Raw genomic sequence first — 25,180 nt, 5'->3', positions numbered from 1 at the left:
GCATTATGGTGTTTTTTAAAGCCAATCACCCAAGGACAATGGAGTAAAGTAGTAGTTGTAGTAGATAGTAACGTATTGAAATATCCAGTAAAAATGAAAATGTCATTTTCAACAGCCTGACAGACAAATTTAATTTATTACAAAGAAAAATGTACAAGTTAAGGGAGGTCACGTGATCATAACAGCTGGTCCATTAAATAACAGTTCATAAAGAAATAAAAAGGTTTGACAAAACACTAAGGTAGTAGAAAAACTATTGGGAGAAATAAAGTTAATTAGGATTCTAGCTTGTAATTGGTTTGCCCTTACACATTGACGTCTGGAACAGGCGAAAATCCATCTTCTATTGAGATGAATGTAGAGTGGTGGATGGACATAAAACGGTTATGATGAAACAGAACAGGTTTTGTATCTCTATCCTGCCCTAAAACACAGGAAATCAGCCATACAGTGCATAGACCCTATCTTTATCAACCTCGATCCAAAAGTATTCTGAATTAGAAATGTTGAAGTAACACTTTAAGCCAACCATTCGTGAATTGACTATTTTCCTCAATGTTCAAAGCCTTTGCTGCTTTTGTGAAATACTGGGTTCTTCTGAGGTACTTCAGTCACACTGGTGTTCTTGTAAAACTGCTTTGCTCTCCTTTTGTCTATTCAGACCATTCCCACAAGTACCAGTTTCTTGTGGCTCAATACAGACCGCAGTAGGCTCTTCTTCTTCCTCCAAGATTATACCAGGCAGAAATACAAGTCTTCACAGTTGAGTCATGTCCCTTCATACAAAGTGATGCACAAAAGCTTACAGAAGAAATTAGGTTGATAGAAGATACATCGGTAGCGTGGAGCTACCTCATTCCAACCCACTATTGTCGGATCATATTTTGAGGGAACTATGTGCATCTAGCAAACAATGTCACTCCTCAACAACCAAGAACAGTCATGAGTATGGCAGTCCAAGGAGTATGGAAACAGAGCTGCTTCCTAAGCATTTCACTAAGTGTTCAATCCATGACTGAGAAAGTGGAGAGAAAGCCACTATAATAGAGAGTTTGGAATGAGATGGTAAATATGGAGACTGAACACCATCACACACTGGGGTGAGACAGATTGATTTAAAGGGCTGGTGAGTGTCATGTATATCTGAGGCACAGGGAAACTATACCATTACATACTGCAGAGTGGGGAAGAAACAGAACACATTCCTCTTGGAGAAAACAAAGCACATTGAAAGACATAAGGGGGTAAAACAGACAAAGAGATGAATAAAGATGCAGGAAAAGAGGAAAAGCACAGCTGAAACCTCTCCAATCTGTCTAAATCCTGTGAGGAAAGACATCAATCGAAAGGTTGAGGTGGTGTTAGAAACACAACTATAAACTATGAATGTATTCTGTCTGTAGAGGTATGGGGACTAGTAGGGGGAGTGTTCTCTGCCCGTGGTGCGGCCTCTCCAGTCCATGTATGTCCACTGCACATTTAGAAACATACACTCATGTATCCTTTCCATACACGCGTCCTGTACACACACACACACGTTCACATGATGCCGTTGGTGAGGTACTGGAAACCGTCATAGAGCTTGGTGGTGATGGAGCGCATGGATCCGTCCACCATCTGCTCCACCAGGACCTGCAGCTGTTCCTCCGTCAGGCTCATGTGGAAACGCTCCTTCAGGGTCCGGATGGTGCTGGAGCCGTGGAAGCAGGGCAGCTGGGAGCCTGGTAGGGAGAAGAGAGGGACACTGATGAAGTACAGTGTAGTACAGTTTGGTACTTATAACAACCAAGTGCACTTCTCGATAAAGCACTTTCCTTAAAGTTAAAGCTACTTTACAGGACTAACTAAAGCTAACATGACTACTATACAGACTAGGACAAGAGAGACATGTCATGACTGATACACAGTTGTGGGTTAGGACAAGGTAAGAATGAAGAGTAATTACCTTGCTGCATGATCTCCACTATCTGGATGACTTTGTCCATGTGTTTACGTGCTGCTATCAGGCCCTGCAGCATGAGCATCTTATAGTAATTAAACATGTCTCCATCCAGACCTCCCATCACCTAGAGAGAGAGAGACAGAGTATCTTCTAGTCATTACACATGTCTCCATCACCTAGAGAGAGACAGAGTATCTTCTAGTCATTACACATGTCTCCATCACCTAGAGAGAGAGACAGAGTATCTTCTAGTCATTACACATCTCTCCATCCAGACCTCCCATCACCTAGAAAGAGACAGTAACAAGAAACAGTGTTGTATTAGTCAATTAGCTTTGTTGAAGATGGCAAAGTGTTTCAAACCTCTGCTTTACTCCTGGTTCAACAGAGTGCAAATCTGAATAAGAACGTCGCATTAGCGTTCCTGTCAATTAACTCACGTCTACAAACTCGTTGGTGAGCTTGAAAGCAGAGGTCTCGAAGCCAAGGTTGCGGGGCGAACTGGACAGAATGAAGCCAAAGTCTATGTGGATGATGTGGCCCTCAGCGTCCAACAGGATGTTGCCATTGTGTCTGGAGAGAGACGACAGGGAGGAGAGAGACGACAGGGAGGAGAGAGACGACAGGGAGGAGAGAGACGACAGGGAGGAGAGATGAGAACAAAATGTAAGTGATGAGAGAGAGACGACAGGGAGGAGAGAGACGACAGGGAGGAGAGATGAGAACAAAATGTAAGTGATGAGAGATGACAGGGAGGAGAGATGAGAACAAAATGTAGGTGATGAGAGAGAGAGATGACAGGGAGGAGAGATGAGAACAGAATGTAGGTGATGAGAGAGATGACAGGGAGGAGAGATGAGAACAGAATGTAGGTGATGAGAGAGAGAAAGAGGATAGAGGAGTGAATGAGAAGAAGTAGTGGGTGTGTCTGACCTGTCTTTGACCTGCAGCAGGTAGCAGATGAGACAGTAGCCTGCACAGCTCTGGACAAAGTTGCGCTGGGCCGTGAGGAAGGCCTCGGTGGTGTGGGTACCGTGTTCCTGCAGGAAGTAGTCCAGCAGAGGCATCTGGCTCTGTTTCTTCACCTGGCGGAGGGATATCAGAGAACTTTAACATTCAAAGTCCCACTCCAGTCTCCCTTTCAGATCATGTAACACCTTTTATACTTAACAAAAGGCACATCTTAATAGGTGGTCCAGTCATGACATAGCACGGGGCGGATCCCATCAGACCAACTCATTGAAGTTTGCAGGACGTATTTAATAATCATTTGGTGGGTGCTTATATTTGCCCGATTTCACACATGTACAAGTGTGTATTATATACATGTGTGAATTGGAAATATTTTATTTTACATATCCCAACTCCCCCTGAGACACTCTCGGATAGTGGGGTCACGGTCAGGGCATTATTGCTCCTGGGTCACCGTTGATTAGGGTTAAGTGCCTTGCTCATGGGCACATCAAGAGATTTTTCGGCTTGGGGATTAGAACTAGTGACCTTTCAGTTACTGGCCCAATGCTCTAACGCCCTAGCCACTAAGCTACCTGCCGTGTGCCGCTAGAAGCCTAATATCTGGGAGAAAAGGTATTGCTCTAGCTGGCTGAGGGGGAAAGGTAGTAATGCTAAATACTACTAATAGTAATGTTTGTTTTTGCATGTGATTTTGTTGGAGCCTTTCTGAGCCCACTCACCTGGTGCATGGACACTGCGTTGACTATGGGTTCAATCATGCCGCTGTCAGAGGAGATCACCAGGATCTTATAGGGTTTGATCCGGATAGGCACACGCTCCTGTTCCCAGATGATCTGGGGGAGGGGAGAGAGCGCTACATAATTAGTCCAGATAAAGTATATACAGGAGATTATACTGTCGTGTAAATGCTGGGTGTGGATATGTGGAAAGAGAGGTTCATCTTTGCTGTGTATGTGGAGCTAGAGGGAGTCCATTCAGAATGACCTGGAGCTGCTGCAGCACTTGAGAGGCCAGGAGCTCTTGCCGAAGGTCGTCGCCACACTTGACGATGACTGACAACAACCTCCAGGTAGGGATGTGTCCATATGGGGAGCCCTCCCTTATCCGCCTGTTCAGAACAACACAACAAGTACAGAAACATACAATTAGCAAAGCTCAAACCTTTCCTCTAGCCTTGAGGCTACCATCAAGGCATGCCACGCCTCCACGGTCCACTGTGGGGATTGAGTACGCACTGAACCTTCTCCTGCCACGGCTCCTTGAGGGCCACTGCTGAAGGGTCCTCTGGGTCCCGCTTGAATGTGGTTGGTGTGTGAGCTAGCTGCTCTGAGAGACGCCGCCTGTGTAGTGGGGGAAACGCACACATTCACCATCACTACTGAAGAAGCATCATATTCAAACAGTTTGAAAGGCTACATTATACCACCCAATGAAGAAGCTTCATATACATCACAGTTTGAAAGACTACATTATACCACCCAATGAAGAAGCATCATATACATCACAGTTTGAAAGGCTACATTATACCACCCAATGAAGAAGCTTCATATACATCACAGTTTGAAAGACTACATTATACCACCCAATGAAGAAGCATCATATACATCACAGTTTGAAAGACTACATTATACCACCCAGTGAAGAAGCATCATATACATCACAGTTTGAAAGACTACATTATACCACCCAAAGCTAGCGCTCTCCCAGCTATTCCTCTGTACCTGATGTCTCCAGCAGCGATGAAGATGGGCTCCTTGCTGTCCAGGCTGGTGATGCTGTCCACTGAGAACTGGGAGATGTTGTCACAGCTGTTGGTGTGGAACTCTGGGAGCTGGGATAACAGAGGAGAGGGAAAGAACAGAGGAGAGGGTGAGTCCACAGCCCACACTCCTTCACTACCTGATAAGGGTAGGTGGGCTCCTGACCCCTACCTCCACCTGCAGATCCCCGATGTCGTCCACAGACCAGGCTTCGTTATCCTCATCGTAGTTGTGAACCGTTGAGAAGCCCCCGGCTCGCTGATCCGCCGTGATGCCGCAGTCCGGAAGGTTCTCCACTGAGCGCGTGCTGCGGATCCTCGTCTCGGAGATCCGCACCGGAACGTTGGACGTCTCAAAGTCCTCACACTCCAGAACCTCCACATAGATGAGGTACGGCGCCTGACGAGGTAGAGGTGATTGTTTACATGTTTGTGTTGGTGCGTCGTCTCATTCTACACTGTGTGTGTGTGATCTCCCCCCCACCTTGTCTTTGGAGTTGAGCACCACAGCCTGTGTGTGAGGGACGCGCACCACGTGGTGGTGGAAGGCGGCGGTGGGCAGCCAGACGCGGGCGGGCAGCTTGTGGTTGAGCAGCGACAGCTCCGAGATGAGCCGGGACGTCTTCTGCTCCTTAGTGGGCAGCGTGGCCAGCCGCTTCCCAATGCCCATCAGGGACTTGATGAACTCTCTCTGGGGTGCCAGACGCGCCGGCTACAGAGGAGGAGGAAACATGGCAAGAGTAAATAAGATGAACATAATGACCTTTGGAGGAATAGTGTTTTGTAAGAAAAGTTCAGTGTTGTGTTGGAACCAAATACTCTCTACAACAACACACCTTCTCGTGTTGACCTCCAGAGTAGGGAAATCAGAGCACCACTCCCATGTCAAATTACAACAGCAACTTAGATGTACAGCCATGAGCCGCTGGTCCATTTGTGTCAAGTTCGTTTGAAATGATTCAGAAGTCAAGGCCCATTATTGCAGCTGATTCAAGTGAGCAAATGTGTATAATCGCCTGTAGTCTCAAAATAGCCTTTTAAAAAGCCGAAACACTTCAGCAACCAACTTGACACAAATGTCAGAAGACTAGTGGAAACATGAAAGACCAGAACTTGAAACCATTAGTAAATCATTAATTTGAGGCTAAATTATTGCAGCAGTGGTTTAAAGAAGTCCAAGTTTACACAAGCCCCAAAACGTCACATACAAACATATTTTATTCTAAAACAGGAAAAATAGAAAATTAAACCAATAGAGTAGAGGTTTATAAGCATGTATCACAATCTGCACCTGTAACAACCATAGATACACAACTGAAATATGACCCAAAAAACAACCCCTGACCTGAACCCTGTGGGCTATTTAGCTCTGGAGCCCAAAGTTACATATTGAGATACATGCTTACGACTCCTCACTTCACATACAGAGAGTAGTCTACAACCCGGCTGCCAATGGAGACAGGCAGCCATCATCCCAGAATTCACCACAGAAGTCTGTGGTGATGGAGGCCGTTAACTTACTGTACCAGTCTTAGTCTAACAATCAAGACTTTCAGAGCTGGAGCTCAGATCCTGGGAAATGTAAGAGGTTAAAGTACAAAGTAAGGAAAGGAAAGGGAGGTGGAGGGAAAGATAAGAATATGACTTTATTATTATTTTACCAGCAATGAGAATCATAATTAGGTAGTATCAGACTGTATGCCCCCAGTGAATGGGAAGAGGCTGCATTGTGTGCCTGTGTATTCCAGGGTCTTGTCGTGAGGAGTGACAACAAATCTGCAGCTCTACAATGATCCCGGTTATCTGGGTGAACTACTACTAACACCCTCACATGATACTAAAGGTCACAGAGCATGGGGAATAGAGGAAATAGAGACATGAGAGCTATGTCAAGGACAAGGACAAGGAAAACATTAAGAGAGATGAGCAGAGAAAAGCTTCCATTATGAAAATCTAGTGACATCCAGTGTTTATGAATGGTTACGCACAACAGACAGTGCCTCACTACACATTAATCAGGGGGAGGAGGAATGATGGTGGGAATAGTCCAAACTAGATACAGGGCCTTCAGAAAGTATTCACACCCCTTGACTTTTTCCACATTTTGTTTTATTTCAGCCTGAATTTTAAATTATTTTGGGTCACTAGCCTACACACAATACCTCATAATGTCAAAGTGGAATTGTGTTTTTAGAAATGTGTACAAATTAATGAAAAATTAAGAGCTGAAATTACTTGAGTCAATAGGTCGAATATTCAATCCCTATGTTATGGCAAGCCTAAATCAATTCAGGAGTAAAAATGTGCTGAACAAGTCACATCATACGTTGCTCGGTGTGTAATAATAGTGTTTATCATGATTTCTGAATGACTACCTCATCTCTGTACCCCACACATACAATTATCTGGAAGGTCACTCAGTCGAGCAGTGCATTTCAAACACAGATTCAACCACAAAAGACCAGGGAGGTTTTTCAATGCCTCGCAAAGGCACCCATTGGTAGATAGGTACAAAACAATTGAAAAGCAGACATTGAATATTCCTTTGAGCATAGTGAAGTTATTCATTACAATTTGGATGGTGTATCAATACACCCAGTCACTACAAAGATACAGGCGTCCTTACTAACTCAATTGCCGGAAAGGAAGGAAACGGCTCAGGGATTTCACCATGAGGCCAATGGTGACTTTAAAACAGTTAGAGTTTAATGGCTGTGATAGGAGAGAACTGAGGACGGATCAAAAACATAGTTACTCCACAATACTAACCTAAATAACAGAGTGAAAAGATGCCTGTACAGAATAAAAAAATATTCCAAAACATGCAACCTGTTTGCAGTAAGGCACTAAAGTAAAACTACAAAAAATGTTGCAAAGAAATGAACTTCATGTCCTGAATACAAAGCATTAGGTTTGGGGCAAATTCTTGTAACACAACAAAATGTGGAACAAGTCAAAGGGTGTGAATATTTTCTGAAGGTTCCACACAATCACTAGACACCTTGAACTTTCCACCCAGCTTAACAACAGTGATGGTGCAATAGCAGTCTTCGTTCACACCATGTGTTTTACCAGCCTTTGCAGAAGGTCACGTGAGACTGAGACAGCATTTTCTGCTGCACGATGACATGAAGTTGGCCCATCACATAACAGTATATTTAAATTCCCTTCCTGACTTGGCCTGGAATTGATTCTGACCTGGCGCCATTGTATTATCCACGCCATAATAGGGCAGTATGTCTCTATAGTGGAGTCTCAATAAGAGAGTGGGGAGGTTGTGTTTTGGGTACCTCTATAAGAACAATGATAAGAAAGTTGTGTCAATGACTCATTGATGACTAAAGGAACTAAACTGGTGTATCAGTGACTCATGAGGAGATTTGCACCCCAATGTTCAATTGTGTATCCAACAACTAACTAAACAATGAAAAAGTGTTCAAATGTTTGATAACAGACCCTTTCATGCATGAGAAGACTGCCTAATCCTAGATTAAAGCCCATATCAGGAGAGGGCACTAGCTTTTACATAATGACAGCTCTGTCGTTTCAGGGACAGTCCCTGAGCACCCTGTAGTGGTGATGACTGAATCACTGAGTACCTTTACATGCACACTAATAATTAGATAGTAAACTGATTATGGCAGTAGGCCAAGCACGGCAGCAGTCATGTAAACACATTACTCTGCTTATCTCAAATCGGCATACGGTCATAATCAAAGTAAGCATACACCAATTAAAACAGCTGGTTTTCTGAGCAATCTTTCAAATGACTAGGACATGTAAAGGCCTTAATCAGAGTTGTAGCAGTGTTACTGATCTGCACATGTGCTAGCACGAGCAGCGCAAGCTTCCTCCTTTAGCGCCAGTGAAGTGAGGTCAGAAAAACTGAAAGTATGCATCTTAGAAATAGTTTTCACATTCAAACTTTATATGTCCAAACTCAGACTCAAATATCGTTCACAAACGTTTATTTTGACTGGTGATTTTCTGCATTGATCAAAGTCCCATCAGGCAGCCTGGTTTCAGATGTGTCCATGTAAACTGGATTATTAGGGGAATCGTTCTTCTTGCGAAGCATGTAAATGTTTAAATCAAACTACTATATTGATCTGATTATTTACAATAATTGTACTATTGTGTGCATGTAAACATTAGCTACACATCTTCCTACAACGATGACGACAAGAACTACCGGTCTTGTAGCTAAATTAACCATTATGACAAATTCTTTACTCTGGTGTTTTTGTATCTACCAGGTTAATAGCCGAGTACTGATGATGTTGCAACATGGTCAGTCGCCATAGCGAACTAGTTTCTCCAAGATATCACCAGACCTCAATAGAGACCTCTGGGCATGGTGTTTCTAGAAGCACTGTGGACCCTACAGTAACACTATCTCCATGTTTGTATAACATTGTCAGGGTGTCATGATGCCACCATAAATCGAAGAGGGAGCTAAGAGAGAAAGGAGGAAGTGACCCGAGGGAAATCACTGAGCTTGAAACTGAACTGCTGATTAAGTTTGGTGTGGTAGTCACGTATACACACGCACGCACGGACACACACATACAGAGCTTAATTGGCCAAAGGTCCTCTCTTCAACATTTTTACATTTGAGTCATTAAGCAGACGCTCTTATCCAGAGCAACTTACAGTAGTGAGTGCATACAATTTTATACTTTATTCGTACTGGTCCCACGTGGGAACGGAACCCATAACCCTGACCATGCTCTACCAACTGAGCTACATGGTCCCACATGGGAACGGAACCCATAACCCTGGCCATGCTCTACCAACTGAGCTACATGGTCCCACATGGGAACGGAACCCATAACCCTGGCCATGCTCTACCAACTGAGCTACATGGTCCCACATGGGAACGGAACCCATAACCCTGGCCATGCTCTACCAACTGAGCTACATGGTCCCACATGGGAACGGAACCCATAACCCTGGCCAAGCTCGACCAACTGAGCTACATGGTCCCACATGGGAACGGAACCCATAACCCTGGCCATGCTCTACCAACTGAGCTACATGGTCCCACATGGGAACGGAACCCATAACCCTGGCCAAGCTCGACCAACTGAGCTACATGGTCCCACATGGGAACGGAACCCATAACCCTGGCCATGCTCTACCAACTGAGCTACATGGTCCCACATGGGAACGGAACCCATAACCCTGGCCATGCTCTACCAACTGAGCTACATGGTTCCACATGGGAACGGAACCCATAACCCTGGCCATGCTCTACCAACTGAGCTACATGGTCCCACGTGGGAACGGAACCCATAACCCTGGCCATGCTCTACCAACTGAGCTACATGGTCCGACGTGGGAACGGAACCCATAACCCTGACCATGCTCTACCAACTGAGCTACATGGTCCCACGTGGGAACGGAACCCATAACCCTGGCCATGCTCTACCAACTGAGCTACATGGTCCCACGTGGGAACGGAACCCATAACCCTGGCCATGCTCTACCAACTGAGCAACATGGTTCCACATGGGAACGGAACCCATAACCCTGGCCATGCTCTACCAACTGAGCTACATGGTCCCACGTGGGAACGGAACCCATAACCCTGGCCATGCTCTACCAACTGAGCTACATGGTCCCACATGGGAACGGAACCCATAACCCTGGCCATGCTCTACCAACTGAGCTACATGGTCCGACGTGGGAACGGAACCCATAACCCTGACCATGCTCTACCAACTGAGCTACATGGTCCCACGTGGGAACGGAACCCATAACCCTGACCATGCTCTACCAACTGAGCTACATGGTCCCACATTGGAACGGAACCCATAACCCTGGCCATGCTCTACCAACTGAGCTACATGGTCCCACGTGGGAACAGAACCCATAACCCTGGCCATGCTCTACCAACTGAGCTACATGGTCCCACGTCGGAACGGAACCCATAACCCTGGCCATGCTCTACCAACTGAGCTACATGGTCCCACGTGGGAACGGAACCCATAACCCTGGCCACGCTCGACCAACTGAGCTACATGGTCCCACGTGGGAACGGAACCCTTATCCCTGGCCAAGCTCGACCAACTGAGCTACATGGTCCCACGTGGGAACAGAACCCATAACTCTGGCCATGCTCTACCAACTGAGCTACATGGGACCACGTGTGAGTCTCTGTGGATATGTAACCATGACACTTTCTATACAGAGACAGAAGAGGAAGTATTATTCCCTGCTCTGTCTGGAATATGTGCATTCCATTGACCCCAAACCCCAATAGCATGTCATCTTCGGGCCTATTTTTCAGACAACTGGTGATAACAGCTACAGATTAAGAGTGCTGGACTGTGAACCTCTTTCTGTTCTTGTATAATGCCCCCCCCGTTGGACACCAAGCAGTTGCTTCCAAAGTGAGATACCTGCAAAGATAAAGAAAAACAAACTGACTTAGTGGAAAACAAAAACGTGTATATAGTCCCAGTACACACCTCGTCCTGGTTGCTCTCCACCTTGGGGTTGCTCGCTGTCCTCTTCAGGTTGCTGCTCAGGCTGATGCTGACCGTGGCGTCCGACTTGGAGCGCTGATGCGTGCGCTTAGTAGGCGACAGACCGTGCTCTCCGCCCAAGCCGTGCCCGTGCAGGGATGGCGCAGCGGTCGGAAGTGGGCAGAAAGGGGCCAACGTCAGTGGCTGGCGGGCACGGACCGCAGCTGGTTTGAGTTCGTCGGAGAAGATGAGTTTGCGTAGCTTGGTGCCGCGCGAGTGTCGCTGTGTGGAGATGTGCATGTCGGAGGAGTAGGCGCCCAGCAGCCAGGCGCACTGCAGCGAGAAGGAGATACTCTGACGGCAGCGGTGCACCTGGTGGGAAAAAATGATTTGATGTGAAAGGAGCTTTAGAGAGGATACATTTCTAACTCTGATGAGTAGCTAGCCACGGAGGTAGTTCAGGGAGGTAACATACGCACCACATAGGGCTTGATGGCGTCTCCCACGTCCTCGTCCATGTGGATGTACATGTTGAGCAGCTGCGGCAGGTAGAAGTCCACCTCCTCGTGGCGGAAGCTGAACAGACGGTTGCCGATGTAGGCCTGCACACCCGGCTCCTTGGAGTTGTGTAGATAGGAGATGGCCATTGACACGTCGAAGAGTTTGGACTCAAACAGCCGCAGCAGCCACGACTGCTTGGAGGGGTTGTGGCGCTGGCGCCGCCGCGCGCTTTTCACCGAGCCTGGAGGCAGTGCCTCAGAGTCCTCCTCCCCGGGGATTTTTGGGGGCTTGATAGGCTCTGTATGTACAGTCCCGTTGACCAGTGTTTGGTCTGTGCTATTGCCACCATCAGACCCAGAACCTGACCCCTCACTTTCGCCTTTGAGGAACTTCACCTTCTGCAGCACCTCCTGGCAGGCCATCTTGGCCACCTCGGGGTCGATGACCAGGGTCAGCTCGCCCACGCCCTCCGAGATGACATCCAGGGGTGGGCTGGAGGCGGCTGGACCATCGCTGTGAGTGGGGCTGGGACTGGTGGTCTGCTGATGGTGGTAGGATCCAGAGGAAGGGGAGGAGGGCAGAGAGAAGGAGGGAGAGGAGGAGATGGACAGAGAGGAGGAGGCTGTGGAGGGGCTCTGCGGTTCTAGTTCCTCTGGCTGTACAGCAGACAGACCCAGGACCGTGTCACCCATCACGGCCGCTCACCGCACTCCCACTGGGGCCACAGAGAGAGAGAGGTGGGGAGGAGAGGATGATGACGAGGGGGAGAAAGGGTGGGGGTGGTCGTGTGAGAGAGAATAGGAAACAGAAAGAGGTTTCATCATCATTTTTTTGGCCCTCAACATGTGACAGGCCTAGGTTTGTGGAGGTCATGACATTTTGTCAGCAGGTTATTGTCATGCAAAAGACTGCCTCCACGCATACAAGCAGCATAAAAGCGTTTGAAACATCTACATAAAAAAAAAATAATAATAATAATCTATTTAATATACACAATCACAATGAATCCATTATGTATTTTAGGCAGGTCTTAAGAAACATGATATGAAGAAAATGTATTTCAGAAGAACATGTTATCTGGCTATGCGCCATGCCATAGGCTGTAGGCTTGTTCATTTAGCAGAAAATATATTCTTATATGTCCCGTGACATTATTTGATATGATTTTATAGTATGAAGAATATAATTGAACTTAGCTGAATAAAATAGAAATTATATTTTTCCCCATTCCGGAGTGAGTGTGCAAATGAAGTGGCTGTGTTGAGCATAAAAGTGAACATTTGAAACAGGTCCTATACATTAGATTTAGAGTTATTTAGCAACTTGAGCTGTGAATGGTACAAACCTTAGAATGTCTTAGAAATCCAAACATATATGGGCTGCATGATGTGACTATAGGCTATGGATGATTTGAGAAAGTCGAGAAAAAAAAGAAAAAAGCAACTTGGAGGCCGCTTACCTGACATTAAATGCTTCAATCATGCCAGGTAGGCTACTCCGGTTATTTCACTCCCCACATCAACTACTGTTTGAGGAGCATGCAGCCTCCCGCTGTGCTACAGGTGATATTCTGCCCAAACTCTGTATGCCATGGCCTCTCTAACCCCGTTCCTGCAGCTACCCAGTGCTTACATTTGGGAAACCAAGTGAAATCTGTTCATGAACATTGACAGTAATGTTTTTACAACTAAACCTATTTCATTTAACTGTTGCCAGACAGACCCTCTCCCTGCGGGCTGGAGAAAGGAATGAAGGAGAGAGAGGAGGGGATGGAAACGGACAATGGTGAGATATTCTGTAGCTAAAGGTAGTGTCAGCTTATTCATTATTAAAATATAAAACATGCCCTATTACTAGGCTATTCAAAATCAAATTCACTATAATTGTAGGTTAACTCTGTAAGCCGCCCTGCACAATCAAGGGACCAACAGCATCACTTAGGGCCTATAGGTTCTCTCCCAGACTCATGGATAGAAATGTTGGAGCGTAGCATAAGGTAACCAGTCCATACAGTATGCATAATGATACAGCCCACACTAAAAGGACATTACTAGAATTCTTTTAATTTTGGAGTATAGGCTAGACCAATTATGTACCAAAGACATCTTAAATCAGTTTGTTTTACGTTTTTCTGCCATGCGTAATATGCGGTAGGTTATGTATTGTATAACGGCACGATCATTATTTTAATTCCATTTGTTTTGGGCTTGGGCTCATATAATAGAAACCTATAGGTATGTATAAGCTGCAATATGTGAATGGGTGTTTTGAATTAATCATCACCTTAGAAAGCACTGTCCATTTCGTTGTGTTAGTCTTTGAAACAACATCCACAATGATCATGTTTTACACTCAGTTTCAACCTGTTGTTGAACTTCTTTCTTCAAATTGGTCAATCACCATTGAGGTGAGTTTTAAAAGCACTATACTGTTTTCAGAAGTTTTTGATGTGATTTTTGACTGCATTTTCATCGATATTAGAGTGGTTGGAGGGACAATAGAGCCCTGAATATCAGGCCGTTAGCGACCTGATGGTCGTTAGCAAGTTGGGTACCATCAAAGCATGTCCAGAGTGCATAAGCGGAGATTACCGCGACTAAGCGGCCACATGGAATTCTACTGCGGTCATGAATCATGACTGCTGGAGTGGCGGTAATATGGTCACCTCAACAGCCCTGGACAGGCCGCAAGTCTGGAAAACACAGCCCATAGCTCCTTTGATTCTTCATATAGCATTTACATTGAACAGGAATCAGGTTTGGACTAAGTGGAACAAAGTGCTCAGTGTGTAAAATGGATCTGACAATCTGTGTCCGTCTTCCCATCAGTCAACTAACATACTGTCTGTGAATGTAGGCCAATGACCATTTCTATGAGTCACTGTCCATCTGTCTGTCCGTCTATGAACGTGTTCGTCTGACTGAGGTCACTGTGTTCCGGCAGGCCCTACCATGTAACGCGCATGGCCATACACACCTGCTAATTCTACTGAGCAGATTAGCACCACAGCAGCACTACCAAGTGCCATGCACTACAGGCCCAAAGCAGGGAGAGGGAGGGTTGTCTCTCTGAAACCTCTGTTATCCATCAGGTGTCAATCTTCAACATTTTTATTTTATTTTATTTCACCTTTATTAACATGGTTAATAGCACCCCATCCATCATGGAACACAGTGAACATGGATCTACCAGAAACTTCACGACTACTAAGATGACACCAATACATTTTTCACATTGTTGAATCAACAATGTGGGCTAAGGGCCTCGATCATTGAGAAGAATGGGTGCAGTATAACACTGGTCCTGCTGTATAGGACTTGTGTGGGTGGTGGAGCAAAGTACTTCCTCATTGGGCTGGTATCTCAGAAAAGGCTTGCGGGTGTAGAACATAAGTGTCAGGTTTGTATACAGTGTTCAGCAGATGGAATATGAATTAACCCTTCGCTAGCTGGCTGCAGCAAGTTGTTGTTGAATTAGCCGTTTCAAGAAGCAGGGACAAGGCAAGGAAATACGCATAGCTAGTACCGTTATCCCAATCGTCCAAACAGAATCATACAGGTGTCTAGCCAGCCAACACCGTCTAGGCAAGGGGTGGGGGTGTGTCATGGAGATAGGTATACAAACATTTGACACGTGTGGTTAACGTTATAAATATGCTGCAGTTGCAATTAACTTTGCTAGCAACTAACGTTGGCAAAACATTTACTAGAACGCTAACGTTAGATAGAGATGGCTAACTCGCTTCAGATAAGTTAACGTTAGGTAGAAAATCAAACACTAGCTACCTAACTAACAGTAGTTTGTTAACAGTTCACTAGCCAGCTAGTTGTCGAGCTTGCTGACTAGCTCAGAGTGTAACGTTATTTGCTAGGTAGCTACAATTAGTAAACTATTTATTTTAGTTAAGTTAGCATAACTTAGTAGCTATAGCCGCCTCCTTCTCATTCCTGGTCAAATTTAACTATCTAACGTTAGCTACACATCTTCCTTAAACGATGATGACAAGAAATACCAGTCTTATCATAGTAGCTAAATTAACCATTATGACAAATTCTTTACTCGGGTGTTCTTGTATCGAATAGCTAGCAACCAAGTTAATAGCCAACTAGCTGCTAACCTAAACCTGAGGGATTAACGTTAGCTTGTTCGCTTGCTAGCACATAAGTAGCTAACGTTACACCAGCTAACTTGTGTATCAAACTCCTCGCTTGAAGGCCACGCCACTCGTTGAGTGCTATAAACAAGTAGAAACATAACTCCTACCTTAAAATTGTAGTGGATGGTTAGCTATTTAAGCTTTTTTCATCTCCAATTTCTCTGCTCCATTTAAAATACGTTCAGTCCCTCAATATGCCGAGTTCTCTGAACAACTTCTTGGAGAGGTGACAGACTAGGGCTGCCTGCTTAGTGCCTGTGTAAAATATATTTGTGCATTATGACAAACTACTCCACAATAAGTGTTATTAATATTGCTGTATGGAAAATTGCTGAATGAAGAACGTGTAATTTTTTTGCTACATCCAAAAGTGCGTAATAGGGTAGAGTAGGGTACACTATGCTACCAGTATATTATACATAGACCACAGGAGGTTGGTGACACCTTCATTGGGGAGGACAGGCATATGGTAATGGTTGGAAAATAATGGGTGGAAAGGTATCAACAACAAACAAATGGTTTCCATTCACTCCATTCCAGGCATTATTATGACCAGTCCTTCCCTCAGGAGCCTCCACTGACATAGGCCTATCCTTTACCAGTGTATTGATAATATACCTTTCATTACTTTACACTTGTTTAATGTGTCATAGAGGATGACTAAGTGTATCGCTGGAAGCTTCCAGAGATGTAGAAATGTGTCATAGCGGATGGCCAAGTGCCTCGCTGGAAGCTTCCAGAGATGTTGAAGTACTGTTGCCACAGATATAAAAAAGCCTTTTATGGATCAATAGTATGCTTCATTTCCCCACTTTGTCACAGTGCTTTGACTTGGATCACACAGTTGTGCTCTGCCTGGCTGCTGGGGATGCAGAAGGATGTAGCGGTGCATCACTACTGCTCTCCTGAGACCTAGAAGTCCTGTTGCCCCAGACCATGGTGCTTCTTGGGTGTGTTCGTGTGGAGTTTGCCTCCCTCTGGAATTTCCACTCTGTCACACACATACAGCCCAGCCTGACATGAAAATAGGATTGCCTTCCTGATAGCAATGATCTATTTGCATTATCTGACAAAATTATTTTCTCACTTCTGATGTTAATTAACCACATCATTGGATCTGAAAGAAGTATGGCTTGATTCTGTTTAGGGATGTAGGAAAGGAGCTGCCCAAATCATGCCTGGAGTAAAATTGAGAAAAGTTTATAGGTCACCTGCACCTGATCTGGGCTGTAGCAGGCGCTGTTGAGCAAGTATAAATTATAAGGCTCACTAGCCACTAAATCCAGCCAGCCAAAGGATCTTTGCTCCAGTTCACAACTTGGCCACCATCAAAAGTTAATTGAAGTTATTTTCCAACGCAAACCAGCAATGCCATAATGTTAAGTCCTTTAAAATAAATCATTGCAGTGATACCCACTGACCCAAATATTATCTAGTGTAACTGACTCACCCAAGCTTGAGAAAGCTTTTGATATTACTTGATAGATTTGCTGAAGGGTCATGCTTCAAGGTCATTCCAGACATGTAGTGTAATGAACCATAGCTATGAGACTCAGTGATCAATCATCATTCTATAAACCAGTATGAATAATGTAGTGCAATGAGTATTTAAATCAAATGAACTATAAAATAAATATTGAAACAATTAATAATGTAGCAGAATTGGTAGCTAGCCTAGTAGTTAGAGCGTTGGGCCAGTAACTGAAAGGTTGCTGGTTTGCATACCTGCGCTGATAACGTGAAAAATCTGTTGATGTGCATTTGAGCAAGTCACTTTACCCTAATTTACTACAGGGGCACTGTACTACTATGGCTAACCCTGTAAAACAACATGTTTCACAACACCTATCTATTTTACTATTAAATTAAGAGTAAACAATAGTCCAGACATACAGATTCATTCAACCCTGCTGAACACATACACACTCAGGCCATTAAGGAATGATGAAAAATTAGAACGTCTCCATATTCTTAAAACAGTAGGCTATACGTCACCAACAGATGTTAGTCTATGAATTCCATATGTTAGATTATTTTTTATTTTTTTAAACCTCAGTTTCACCACTGGCATTGGAAGTAACGAAGACCAGATAATAACATTGGGTCCATAGATGAGACAATGACATAAGGCACCATTATGCATTTAAAGCAAAGCAGCATGGAATGAATAGGCAGCATTATCGAGCATGAGGATCGAGAGTATGCCTCCTTCCCCACCCATTCCCAACCAATATGAGTTACATGAAGTCTATGTAAAGTATGGTGGGAATGAGAGGGGGAAAACTGGGGCCTCCTGCGTAACTTTACAGCCAGATGTCAGAGGTGCAGTCTCCCCCAGGGTATCGTAGCTCGTGGGCCAAGGCCGGGCCATTGGGCTCTTTACCAAAGTCGACCAGGAAGTTCTCGTTCACCTTGAGGCCACCGTTGGCTGTGTTCACGTCAATCTGCATCATAACAGAACCCTCCCTAGGGCAAAGAGAGAAACAGACAAGGGCAAATAAGAAAGAGAGTCAGGTATTCCATTTGATAGTGTTTCCAGCTATTTGTGTTCAAAAGATCTTATTGAAGCAGCCCATGATATTGAATAACACTTAAGAGCGATAGCATACAAATCCACGTTCTGATAGCTTACAACTGAAACCTGTCCCTGACATGTGTGCATTGACCACAAGTACCTAAAGTGGTGGGAAATTGTAATAGAGCAAAAGTAAAGATACCTTCATAGAAAATGACTCAAGTAAGAGGTCACCCAGAAAAATACTACTTGAGTAAAAGTCTAAAAGTATTTGGTTTTAAATATGCTTAAGTATCAAAAGACTATTATCTACTTAAGTAGTACTTTAAAGTATTTTTACTTAAGTACTTCACACCACTGAGTAATAGAAAAATCTAAGACAGATGAACAGGTCCTCACTTGATCATTTCCGGGTAGAACTGCTTGTCCCAGCCACTGTAGAGAGAGGTGGTGACGTACAGTCTCTTCCCATCCAGACTGAGCTGCAACATCTGGGGGCTCCCTGGGATCCTCTTCCCCTGGTGTGGATCACATGTACACACAAGTCGTTGTCTGCGCCTTACAAACGCAACCTAAACACCTACTGCAGACATTCTGCCAGTGTGTGTGGAGCGTGAGTTTGGGCATAGATTGTTATTCTTACATACCTTGATTGTGCGTGGGGGTGGTTGGCTCTGATTCTCTGGGTCCTCCAGTACTTTGACAGGGCCATCGTTTAGGATGCTCCCTCCCAAGAAGAGCTGAATACACAGGGAGACGTGAACAGTCAGTGGACAACTTTAACCATTTCAGGAGACTGTCCTAACTAGCTACCTTAAGTTGAATGAACTGACTGTAAGTCGCTCTGGATAAGAGCGTCTGCTAGATGACCAACATGTAAATGTAGGAGGCCACTTGATTGACCCTAACACAGGTACGCATCACATAGGCAGACTGATGAAGATGATTCATTTAAGTATCCACTTGTCATGTTTAATACCTCTCTGTCCAAGACCATTGCCTGTAAGATGAAACATCTTTGGTGGGTTTAAAATAATTCAAATCAGCCATGTTGTAAACTTGTGATCTCACCTGGCCAGCCAGACGTGGGTTCCTCCTGTTTGTGATGTCATACTGTCGTATGTCTCCATGCAGCCAGTTACTGAAGTATAGGAAGCGGTCGTCCAGGGAGATCAGAATATCTGTGATCAGACCTGAGATGAACAGATCACACAGCATCCATCAAATTCAGGAAAACCCATTTAATTTGGTATTTCCATTTGATTATGGAACAGGTAGCTACACCCAATTCCAAATGTTAAATATATCCCTAATCTGCAGTACTCTCCCATCAACATTTTCCCACACACTCACTTGGCATCACTGGTAAAGTCCATCCCTCCACTTTCTTACTGGGGACGTGGATAACCTTCTCAGCAGCCCAGTCTCCTTTCTGTTGAGACAGTACCATTTTAGAAGACACTCAGCCAAAAACAAAAGCAAGAGAGATCAGACATGTTATTCTATTTTGTCCTATGTATGAATGTGTTGCTCACTGGGGTCCTGTAGAAACGGAAGACGGTTCCTTGGAGTGCACAGCCGACGTAGCCCTCCGTGGCGGCGGGATCGTGGAGGAAGCGGATCTCCAGAGGAATGGCGCCCTCCTCCCCCAGGTCCAGGGACTGTAGCCGTTTGTGAGTGGTCCAGTCCCACACGTGGATCTTCGATCCATAGAGACCTGCAGACACAACAGCAGCATTGAAACATTGTTCTCTACTCAACAAGTGTAATACAAACACACGTATCACCTCTATTTACACACCTTCTTTGACATGTTCCGGGTTGAAACCGTAGGCGAGGGCTTTGGGCGCTCCCCATTCGGTGCTCATCATGACGTTGTGTCGGGGCTGGTACCAGAAGTCATAACCAAAAGGTGCCGCCTCACCAGGCAGCTCCCAGTTACCAACCACCTCAAACGTTTTACCATCCAGCAAGATGAAGCCACCTGAGAGAAACACATCCTGCATCAGTCATCTAATCCAAATGAATATTAACTCGTCTAAATGACACACTCCCTTGCCACGCCCAGTATTCTTTATCATTGTGGATTGTAGAGCCTTCTTAGTCCCTTATTATAAACTGGGTGGTTCCATCCCTAAATGCTGACTGGCTGAAAGCTGTGGTATATCAGACCGTATACCACAGGTATGACAAAATGTATTTGTATTGTTCTAATTACGTATGCAACCAGTTTATAACAGCAATTTGGCACCTCAGGGGTTTTTGGTATATGGCCAATATACCACAGCTAAGGGCTGTATCCAGGCACTCTGCGTTGCGTCATAACTACGAATAGCCCTTAGCCGTGTTATATTGGCCATATACACCCCCCCCCCCCAGGCCTTATTGCTTAAATATAGGCGTGTTTTATTCATCCTTATCTGTATGATACAAAGTAAAGTGTTTCTAGGTCTCATACATTGTAGGAGGCTGAGGACAAGGAGCGAATCATCAGGTGTTGTCTGCCTTCTTTCACCCAGAACACACTGTGTCCCCCTACTGCAGCGTGTTGTCTCCTCCTACCTTTGCCATTGCCAGATGGATCTCCCAAGCTGCTGATCATAATCTGGCCACTGCCCAGGCAGTGTGTGGTGTGGGGGTTGGCCAGGCCCGTCTTCCAGAAGATATCTGTGGGCTCCACAATCTGTGAGGAAGCAATCCTTTGTTTTAGATTACGACCTGCATGGGAAGCATATTGGAGAAGATGGCTACAGGCTGTTGGTGAGAGATGGGTACGAGGCTTGGCCAAATCTGTACATTCAATTGTCTGTTTTTGATTCGTCGTGTGCCAGAGCTCCTTGTATGACATTGTGTGGTTGTTGACTGGATTTGATGTGTCTGTATGACATTGTGTGGTGTTGACGTGTCTGTTTCATTTGTTGAGGTTCTGAAGGAAAAAATAAAGTTGCATAACCTTAGCTGTGCAACATGGTCACAGAGTAGTGTGGTATCACTATAACCCATCACCTGCTGTAGAAGGGTGACCCTTTACCTTGTGCATCTGTGGAGCGCGGGGGTCTGTCCCAGTGTCCACTATGTAGACCCGGGAGGAGATGAGCGAGGGCAGGATAAGTCGGTTGCGCTTCTTGGATGAGTCGCCAAAACAGCTGCTGCAGGCGTTCCAACCAGAGTGGTGTAGCTCGTCATTCAGGTTGGGCATGGGCAGTCTGTGGATGACCTGTAGGCGCAGACATTACCAGGTCACTCTTTAATCCACTAGGTCAAAGGTCATCATGTATAAAACTGTCATCTCTTCAGTATTTAAACTACCGACCACTGTGACTAATGAAGACCGGTGTGAAAATCAAAAGCAAGGCAGCGGTTGTTTGATATAGATCAGCAGTACCTGACAATAAGTAGGAGACTTGGGGTCCACGTCGACAGTGGCAAGGTAGTCTGGCTTCTGGATGCCAGTGTTGCGATAAATGCAGGGCAGGTACACAATCTCCTCACGTGGACCTTCAAAAACAAGATCCCCGTTTCAGGAGAAACTACCGTCATTCACTCCTCCTTGACCACAAGAACAAGGACCATGACATCCGCAAATCCCAAAGAGGGATTGATATTAAGGGTTGCACTATTTCCTAGTCAACTGACCAGTCGGGTAAGTTGAGCCTGCTTTGTGGTTTTCCCATCGGGGGAGGAGTTTTTTTGTTTTACTGAATATAACCAAACACAAAGAATCAAACCACAAAGAATTCCAGTAGCCTAAAACTGATATGTCCGGTTCCTCCCAATGTTTAAGTAAAATACAGACAATATATGGCATTTGTGCGTGTAAACAACATTTTCATGCAACCAAAAAGTATTTATTACTATTTATTTTTTAAATAAATAATCCCGACTTGTCCGATGGGCAAGTGCCCTTTAGACCTTAATGTCAATCCCTCCTAAAAACACATGGGGTGAGCTAAGCTTGTGTTCCCCAGAAAACGACACTCACCCTTCATGGCATCCAGTGGGCTTTTGTAGCCAGGTCCACAGCCTGTGCATTTAGTTGCTGGAAAAACACAAGCAAACAGCAAGTGTCCTTTTCATAGAGTGCTCAAAATAACTTTACTGCCACACACAGCAATCTCTGTGTTTACTATAACTGCTGGACATCTATGGCAGGTAAAACCACAGAAACGTTCACACCTATAAGTCATATATACATTCATCATACAGCTGTTAGGCATACGTTTAAAATGACCTAGAAGTTTCATCACAGGTAAGTCGTGGAGAGAGACATGTTTTGTTGTAAAACTGTTGCAGAATGAGTGTGTGAAAGGAGACATTCACTTGTCCACTTTGTCTTCCTTTCCCAAGGTTACTGTTACTGGCAGCCATCAGAATCGTAGGTAAATACACACACAAATGCACTTTTACTGTACAAATCTGTAATGCAATGTTATGACTGTGAATGTTAGAGGACAAATCAAATCTGCAAAACATGGTCCCAAAATTGCACAGTTTATTTACCCAGCCAATGTTTGACCATAGGGTCAAAATAAATAAACGGAGCACTGTTGAGAGTATATCAGTGTGCAGATTCTGTTCATTAATACATCAGAATCATAACATTCTATATCAAGGTCATACAGATAAAAAGTGTTAACTATTTTTAGGCCAATTATGTGTGTAAGATTTGACAACAAAAAAATATATTAAAAAAAAGACAAATTGACATTCCCACTATGGTGCCAACACCCCACTGAGTTCCTGCTCCCTAATCACAGCCACCACATTCATGGTAATCAGAAGTGGTTTAGGCTATGCCAACTTGGACGTATGTCTTGATTTACAGAATAATAGCAATCCACTTGTCAACAGTGCAAACATCAATTCACAAGAGACTGACAGGGTTGGGTCAGTAACCTTGATTTACAGAACAACAATGGTTAAAGCCCATCTCAGGGGCCTAAACTCCTACGGTGACTGGGTCTAGACAACAATGGTTCAGAGACTGTATAGATCTCAGATAAGCTTCATTAGCATGAATGGTAAGGCTACTGTTGCTAAAGCAAAGTGAGATAATGGCATCAAGTCTACGTATATCTGTGGAACTTAGGACTGATCCAGAGTGCTGGTTGTCTTTGACATTGTACCAAATCCTGCCATAATTTAGTGCTGCCTTTACTTGGAATAAACAATTGCTTGTCATGATCGAAGCTGTGCCTTTTTCCTTCCACATGGCAAACAATGGTTTCGGCCTAAACCATTGTCGCAGCTAAGAAACAAAAGTGAAAAAAAACATGTGGAAACCACAACAGATATCAAGCAATCTTCCAGGAAACTAGTCTCCAGTCCAACATTTCACAACACAATTCCTTCTAAGATATACAAGCCCACAAGTTCAGCTTCCGTTCATTTAATGGGTTTGACTGTTGCAGGTCCAAAGAAATGTGGATGGGCATCTTGCATCATTGTTGGATCTACCAAATTCTCTGTTATGAAAATAGGCTACAGTTTAACTGTCAAAATGACATTATCATTTAATTGTAGAAATTAAAATTGAATAATGCATAGAAAGTTGTTTCAGTGGTTCTGCTGAAGCATCATGATAAAGTGGATCATTTAAGATGAACAAGGCAACAAGTACTAGAGCAAGATCCATTTTACACTGAACCCCAACCCCCCAGTTTAGCGTCACTGCACAGGAGAATAAACAGGACCCCATTCAAACGCATAGGCTACTTACACAATGTGAAGCTGGCAGTCTAGTGCCTGCATCATTTAAACCAGTGTTTCCCAACCAGGGGTACCACGAACCACTGATTTAAACCACCAAACCTATGCAATTGTGTGACCAGGTGTTTAGGTCCATGCTGAAAACAATTATTACTTCATTCATTAATTCAAAGTGGTGTGTGAAAGACAAAGTATCCTATAGTAAAAACATAGCAAGCAGTTTATTAAGGGAAACATTACATCATTAAATCTAATTGAAATGTCGCTGTAACTTCCATTTCATCCAGTCCCTTTGCATTCGTAAGGCAATAGTGCCAATATATATATATATATATATATATATATATATACACACACACACACACACACATTTGTATACGTAAATGTCGGTTAAAATAACTGACTATTCAGCAATGGCATTTGGATTCACATATTTTCAACAAGAACTGCCGCACGTACGTGCTCAATTACTCACACTAATTTTCGTTTGACATATTGCATTGGTTGTCTTACTTAAATATGCATTTATATTATGCAATAACACATTCAGCTCAAGGTACAATTACGTTAATTAAAAGTTGACACTATGGGAGTGGTTAGCATTATGTTCTAGTCCACGTTCAATCATTAACTTTGTCACTAGCCATTTCAACGTTTTTTGACAGATTTACTAAAAGTTACGAAAATGAGTGAAGAAGCAAGAAGATTAGACAAACCCATCTCGCAGACTTTATTCGTCCAAGGTATCCACAGGGATCCGCGCTTTCTACAGTTTCTTTCAGCTGGTATGAGGTGGAGCAATGCCTGGTGCAGGTTTTGTAGGGTAAACGGCTTGAGGGGAAAAAAGGGGAGTGTTTTAATCAGCTTAACACGTTGCACGTAGAAATAAGTATTGAGTGCATTTCGTTTTGCATGGCCCGGTGCCCCGGTGGTGGAGATTCCGTTTAGCGACCAATGGACAATGGATTGATCTAAAATGCGTAGACCCCGCCCAACCGGGGAACAGGGCGATGCCAAACGAACTCATTCATTAATATATGAACGAAGAGATAGATACCCCAGCGAGATTGTCCTGCCCTCTGTTATAGTTTGATAAGACTTTCTACAACCGGTTTCGTCAAGTGCTTTGATGGCAACATAACATTTATCTGAC

The 25,180-nt window shown here is 44.3% G+C and overlaps 2 protein-coding genes across 4 annotated transcripts; both read right to left on the bottom strand.

Moving 5' to 3' along the window:
* Positions 1-117: 117 nt before the first annotated feature.
* pi4kb (phosphatidylinositol 4-kinase, catalytic, beta) lies at positions 118-16,065 on the bottom strand. Of its 3 annotated transcripts, XM_071396268.1 has the most exons (14): positions 15,911-16,047; positions 13,107-13,274; positions 11,626-12,362; positions 11,150-11,518; positions 5,161-5,388; positions 4,849-5,076; positions 4,639-4,748; positions 4,153-4,257; positions 3,902-4,025; positions 3,637-3,750; positions 2,876-3,027; positions 2,383-2,515; positions 1,946-2,066; positions 118-1,721 (listed from the first exon to the last, which is right to left on the bottom strand). In XM_071396268.1, the coding sequence occupies exons 3-14, from the start codon at positions 12,337-12,339 to the stop codon at positions 1,540-1,542; spliced, it is 2,580 nt and encodes an 859-aa protein (XP_071252369.1). In that variant the 5' UTR covers positions 12,340-12,362; positions 13,107-13,274; positions 15,911-16,047; the 3' UTR covers positions 118-1,539. The 3 variants fall into 3 exon arrangements, with proteins under 3 accessions (XP_071252369.1, XP_071252368.1, XP_071252370.1); XM_071396267.1 differs by lacking the exon at positions 13,107-13,274 and having other exon boundaries at positions 15,911-16,065; XM_071396269.1 differs by lacking the exons at positions 118-1,721; positions 1,946-2,066; positions 13,107-13,274 and adding an exon at positions 2,075-2,229 and having other exon boundaries at positions 15,911-16,065.
* A 1,061-nt stretch (positions 16,066-17,126) lies between these two features.
* selenbp1 (selenium binding protein 1) lies at positions 17,127-24,868 on the bottom strand. The gene is made up of 12 exons (XM_071396263.1): positions 24,744-24,868; positions 22,301-22,357; positions 21,704-21,816; positions 21,350-21,535; positions 20,881-21,001; positions 20,120-20,302; positions 19,854-20,035; positions 19,672-19,750; positions 19,390-19,511; positions 18,966-19,058; positions 18,718-18,836; positions 17,127-18,269 (listed from the first exon to the last, which is right to left on the bottom strand). Exons 1-12 carry the CDS (start codon positions 24,745-24,747, stop codon positions 18,107-18,109), a joined length of 1,422 nt encoding a protein of 473 aa, XP_071252364.1. The 5' UTR covers positions 24,748-24,868; the 3' UTR covers positions 17,127-18,106.
* Between the last annotated feature and the right edge of the window lie 312 nt (positions 24,869-25,180).

The sequence above is a fragment of the Salvelinus alpinus genome, chromosome 4 (genome assembly GCF_045679555.1).
Source record: "Salvelinus alpinus chromosome 4, SLU_Salpinus.1, whole genome shotgun sequence".
Lineage (NCBI taxonomy): Eukaryota > Metazoa > Chordata > Actinopteri > Salmoniformes > Salmonidae > Salvelinus > Salvelinus alpinus.
This window is presented reverse-complemented; position numbering and strand designations above follow the sequence as displayed.